Source organism: Citrus sinensis, chromosome 8 (assembly GCF_022201045.2).
Source record: "Citrus sinensis cultivar Valencia sweet orange chromosome 8, DVS_A1.0, whole genome shotgun sequence".
NCBI lineage: Eukaryota > Viridiplantae > Streptophyta > Magnoliopsida > Sapindales > Rutaceae > Citrus > Citrus sinensis.
Genome location: NC_068563.1, coordinates 3,693,598 through 3,699,734, shown reverse-complemented (window position 1 = coordinate 3,699,734; position 6,137 = coordinate 3,693,598). Strand labels below are relative to the sequence as shown.

General features: G+C 32.1%; 1 protein-coding gene across 1 annotated transcript; it reads left to right on the top strand.

The window, feature by feature from the left end:
* Positions 1–1,828: 1,828 nt before the first annotated feature.
* On the top strand, positions 1,829–3,503 carry LOC102612369 (probable carboxylesterase 13). The gene is made up of 2 exons (XM_052431744.1): positions 1,829–3,134; positions 3,465–3,503. The coding sequence occupies exon 1, from the start codon at positions 2,056–2,058 to the stop codon at positions 3,049–3,051; it is 996 nt and encodes a 331-aa protein (XP_052287704.1). The 5' UTR covers positions 1,829–2,055; the 3' UTR covers positions 3,052–3,134; positions 3,465–3,503.
* Positions 3,504–6,137: the final 2,634 nt, after the last annotated feature.

The window sequence follows — 6,137 nt, the reverse complement described above, 5'->3', positions numbered from 1 at the left end:
TAATTCAATCCAATCTTATCTTCCAAACGTAGCCTTGGTGTATTCATTTGCATTGTTATATCCGAAAAGTCGTTGGCTGCTAGGTTTTTCACTTTTGTGCCCACATTCTTTAAGAAGTAGGGCCCGAAATTATTGATTTTTGCCAAATGGGCTGTCAGAGGAAGAAGCCTCGCTTGTTTACTTGTTAGCCCATAAATGCGATGGATGCCTCGTACGCTGAAAGAGAAAAAGAAAGCAAAATAAGACCCAGCTTTGTGGTCTTAAAAAATAAAAATAAAAACAAACTTGGATGCGATGGCCATTCATATCCCACAAAAGAATTGTCACGTACATTATTTAACCGAGGATTGAGGAAAAAATTAATGCAAATTTTTACGGTGGCTCTGCAACACCTAAAATTTCTGTTTTGTATCAATCAACCATTGTGCTTCTAATAGATTTTGATGGTGTTAATGGCCCAATTGTTAGTTGCAATATTTTTTTTAAAAAAAAACGATTTTTAATTTAAAATAGTATTTTTAAACGATAGGAAAAAAATAGCGGCGTTTTGTTAAAGGCGGTCATATGACGTCATCCCACTCTTCAACGGATGTCAACGTCGATTGATTAAAAGTTATAAATGGAGAGATTGGTTCTCCAGTCTCCACGGTTATTGTCAAAAGACGTGTATATTTATTAAACAATTAATTAAAGGAAAAGAGTATTTGATTTTTTTTTTCTTTCTCTTTTTTTTTTTTTCGGTCAGTAGCTTGATTTGATGTAACGAAAAGTATAAGCAAGAGCTGCCGAAATTTTTCTCTTTTTTCTTTAGTCAAATTTGTGATTTGAAGATTCGCGGTCAAAGCTCATGCACGTCCAAAGAAAATAAGTAATTGAAGCTTTTCTTTTTTTTTTTGAGTTCGACCATCGGCACCCTTCATTAATCTTATAAAATCTCTATTATATTATAATACATTTAAGAATAAATATAAATATGATTAACCTCATTTATATTTTCTTTTTCTCTTTAATTTTATTTTACTTGCACAATATAAATTTCTTTCATTATCATTAAAATAATATGAATTTACAAAGTAATCCTCTAGTCCATAATAATATTCTTATAATATACATACCAACAAAATTAGGATATAAAATAGTGAGCATCACAAAATTAACGACCCATTTGCGATTACTTTTAAAAAGTTCAAAGATGATTTTAAAAAACTAAAAGTTATTTTTTGTGTTTGAATTTTTTTAAAAAAAATTATTATGACAAAAATACTTCAGTCCCACAACAGATTTTAAAAAATAGAAAAATAATAGTTTTTCAAAATATGATTTTAAGAATCAATGTTTACTTAATACAATTTCGTATTTATTCTCACATATAGTATAAAAATTTAAAATTATCCTTATTTAGTTATAAAATAAAATCATTAAATTTAAAGAGATTATTATTATTGCAAATCATATTGAAATGATAAGATAAAAATATAAAATTATTTATTATAATTTTTAATTATTATACATACATACATAATAAAATATTTTATAAATATATTTATAAACATTTAAATAATTTTTATTTAACATTATTTTCATTTCAGTCATCTGAATGTTAATATAATTTATTAAACACTTACGACTGTTATTAAAATTCGTTTTTTTGCCTATTACAAAAGAGTCCAAGACTTGCTGAACTTGCAAGGCCGGCAGAAAAAGTCTGCAGACGGCAGTATACGGTATACCACCATTTTAACGTTCGCACATTTATTTTAAAACGAAAAAAAGTCGTGGATCATGGGAACCATCAGACCTGTCCCAACGTATGCATGTCTTTCTCCATTTGATTTTGGATCCTGCGTTGAATTCGCTTACACTTAATTCTTCATAATCTTATATATACAATAGTGTGAAAATTTAATTAATTTTATGTTCCTATTTAAGAACTACTAATTTTACCCTCCTAAAAAATAGTAAAAATATTGACTTAGCTCGCAAAACCCGTGTGGGCATATTGGTCGTCCCCTCTATTTAAAGAGCCCTTTCTGTTCTCTGTTTCCGTCTGCTTCGATGGATTCTACCAAGCCATCATCAGAAATCGCCTATGAGTTCTCTCCTTTGATAAGAGTATACAAAGACGGCAGAGTAGAGAGGTTCGTGGGGAATGATACCGTTCCCCCATCATTTGATCCCAAAACGAACGTTGATTCCAAAGACGTTGTGTATTCTCCTCAAAATAGCAACAACAGCAATGCTCTATCCGCTCGGCTTTACCTCCCGAAAGGCACGAATAACAATAATAACAATAACAAACTCCCCCTTCTTGTTTACATCCACGGCGGAGGCTTCTGCATCGAGACAGCCTTCTCCCTTTTTTACCACAGCTACCTCAACGCCTTAGTCTCCGCATGTAACGTCGTCGCCGTCTCGGTTGACTACCGGAGAGCCCCGGAGAATCCCGTCCCTTGCGCTCACGATGACTCGTGGGCTGCAATCAAATGGGTTGCCTCCCATGTTAACGGAAGCGGCCCCGAAGATTGGCTTAACCGCTACGCTGACTTTCAGCGGGTGTTCTTCGCAGGGGACAGTGCCGGCGCTAACATAGCCCACCACATGGGGATCAGAAACGGTCGTGAAATTCTCGACGGGTTTAACGTCGCTGGGATTGTTTTGGTGCATCCGTACTTCTGGGGGAGCACGCCTGTTGGCAATGAGACCACTGATGCGAAGCACAGAGCGTTTTTCGATGGGATTTGGCGGATGGGTTATCGTAGTGAAACCAACGGGTGCGATGATCCGTGGATTAACCCGTGCGTGGAGGGTTCGAGCCTGGCGAGCATGGGGTGCGCCAGGGTGCTGGTGTTCGTTGCGGAGAAGGATAAGCTGGCTGCCAGGGGATGGCTTTACTACGAGAAGTTAAAGGAGAGTGGGTGGAAAGGCCGCGCGGAGATTGTTGAGACTAAAGGAGAATCGCATGTGTTCCATTTGTTCAATCCGAATTCCGAAAATGCTAGGGTTATGCTCCAGCAAATTGCTTCTTTCTTCAATCTCCAGGATAAGCCTTGAATAATATCAGATTCTTGAAAAAGACTAATATGAGTATAATAGTATGGGGTTGTTTTCAGATTCTTGTTTTGCTAGAATCCAAGGCCAGGCTTTGCTTGCTTGTAATAATAATTAGTCAATGGACGAGATTCATTTAGGATTTACCGGCATTATATATATATGTATGCATATATATATATATATATGCATCCAATGAATTATCCAATGTTGGCAACTAAAAAAAAAAAAAAAAAAAAAAAATCTGGTTGATAAAATATTATAAAATTGATGACTCCCACTAAGAATTTGATCGTGAGGACGTGCTAATTTTCTTTAAAATCAATATCAGTGTAGGTGTAATTTTCTTTGAATTAGACTAAAATAGTATAATACTATGGGGTTGTTTTCAGGTTCTTGTTTTGCTTGAACCCAAGGCTTTGCTTGCTTGTAATAATAATTAGTCCAATGGACGACAACTATGCATTGTCAATTCATTTAGGTTTTGCCGGCATTTTTGTTTTGAATTTTGGAAAATTATTTTCAATGTTTAACACTTGATATATATAAGAGTCCATGGCCATCTCAAAATTTTATCTTACATCAAGTATCATGTTTTCGTATTGTGAATGGTGATATGACATAATTAATTCTTTTTTTATGAAAATTTATTAAAGAGTGATGATATTTGACTATCAGTATTTTTTTACTCATCATCCCCTACTTATTAGTTAATCCCACTGAAAATTTTAAAATAATTTCTATCTCTCATCGTATCTTTTTTTTTTTCATACACCGTACCCTTAAAAAAAATATTACCAAAAATATCTTATAGTCTTTATCTTCCTTAATATTAAGGTTTGTCCATTGTTGGCAGTTATAAAAAAAGATTTCGTTTATAAAATATTATAAATTTGATGACTCCCGCTAAGAATTTGATCATGAGGATGTGCTAATTTCCTTTGAAATCAATTTCAGTGTAGGTGTAACCATTATTTTTTTTTTTTCACACCATAGTAGCCATGGGTTCCATGTTACAAGCACTTGATAAACACTTGCCGTCTATTTCAATTGTTTTAATTTCCTGTAAAGCATGCTAGATCTCCATCACCTTCTTTCTCGTGGCATGGGGTGGTGTTTACAAAACTTACAATTTATGAATTTTGGGACATAGTTGTTAACAATCTTTCAAGTGCTTGTTCTTTTTACTGAATGAGTCAAATTGTTTGCTTTGAAACATCAAAGTTGTTCAATTTGGTTAATATTGTAGTATGAAATTGTACATTGTTCTTAATATTTGAATAGAATATTAAATTTTAATGACTCTATTCGACTGAAATATTAAAAAAATAAAAAAACTTGAATACAAATCCTATCAGAGTGTCTAGCATCTTTATGGTAGTATGAAATTGTACATCTTTATGGCATCGTTTGTTCACTGTCCATCCACACCCACCACCATAAGGTCCATAACCCATGATGTGCCCATTAATTGGATCACCCACTGCTAAATAACTTCTATAAAATATTTTCTTGCATGATTATAGCAGGGAAAATGATAAACGAACTCAAAGAAGACAAAATGATGACAGAAACGCAGCGTTCAATTGTCGTTTCACGCGTTGAGTTCTGCTTCTTTTAGTCTTGCGTGGACCCACAAGAAATTAAAAAAAAAATCCTAACATATATAAAACACATTCAGAAATTGTTATAATTTATTCCATTATTTTCAGCCATTTAAATTAAGAAAAATCCTAACATATATAAAACACATTCAGAAATTGTTATAATTTATTCCATTATTTCCAGCCATTTAAATTTAAAAAATCCTAACATATATAAAAACACATTCAGAAATTATTATAATTTATTCCATTATTTCCAGCCATTTAAATTTAAAAAAATCATAACAATTCATAACAATTTAAATATATAAAAAGCAAAAATCTACGAATTTTTATAATTTAAATTAAATACTCTAACCATTTAAATATATAGAACACAACAAAAATTTTATTTGAATGTAGTGAGAGTCACCAACTTACCAATTAATCAGTACCAATTTTATCAAGGCCTCTGTTTATAGATCTAGATCTAACTTCTTTCTTGTGATAAGCGAGATGCAGAGACGGAACTGGTTTTTCCTTCCTAAATGCAGATAGCTCACGTTGAGTAAATGAGAGGTGAGAGATGGAGAGAGACTAAAGATGGCTGTAAAAAAGTAATATATTTTTGTTACTTTTGTTTCTTTCTTTTGATTATTTTATTTTTTAAATGAAAAAAGTAATAGACAAAAGATGGTGAGTGCAGTTGAAGCAACAGACATTGACGTGCCGGTTTTTCTGTCATCCCTTTGTCGTCGTGGAGTTCAAATAGCAGAACTCTTATAGCAGTGGCAGTGGCAGTGGCAGCAACAGCAGTAGCAGTAGCAGTAGTAGTACTAATAATAATAATAATAATAATAATGAGATAAATGTTTGAGCATTTAAAAGAAATTAGGCATATAAAATTAGATTAGTATGTGGGTGTATTTCAAAGTTAATTATCTTTAATTTTAAGTAATTGTATATAAGAATAAGAATGAGTATTAACATGAAAGTGATAGTAGGGGTTGGAAAAATAAAATGAGGGGTTATACATCACAGCTATAAAAAGATATATTTACTCACCCATTAAAAATTTAGTAATAATATAGTTACAAACTCTTGTATAAATTAATGTAGTATGATAAAATTAATTGAATTAAATATTTCTTGATCCACATAATCCATTTTTATTATTTTGTATTTTCATTCAATTTATAAATTAATACTAAATCAGTTTATACAAAATAAATTTATATACAAATTTATAACTGTATCACCGCTCTTAAAATTTTAATATAAAATTTTAGTAATGTTTATCGGCATTCACATTACGTAGCTACTGAAAACGATATTTATATCTTTCAGTTTCACATTTATTTAATTATAAAATTTAGTATTTTAAGTCATCCCAATAATTCTATGAAATTTGGGTGCAAGGTGTCAACAAATTAGTGGTTGGATATGGCATAAAAGCGTCCACATCTAAGGAAGAACCGAAAGAGAAAAATACGGGTTAAACTGGGA

Coding starts and splice junctions, on each gene's coding strand:
- LOC102612369 (XM_052431744.1), top strand. CDS start 2,056: ATGGATTCTACCAAGCCATCATCAGAAATCGCCTATGAGTTCTCTCCT.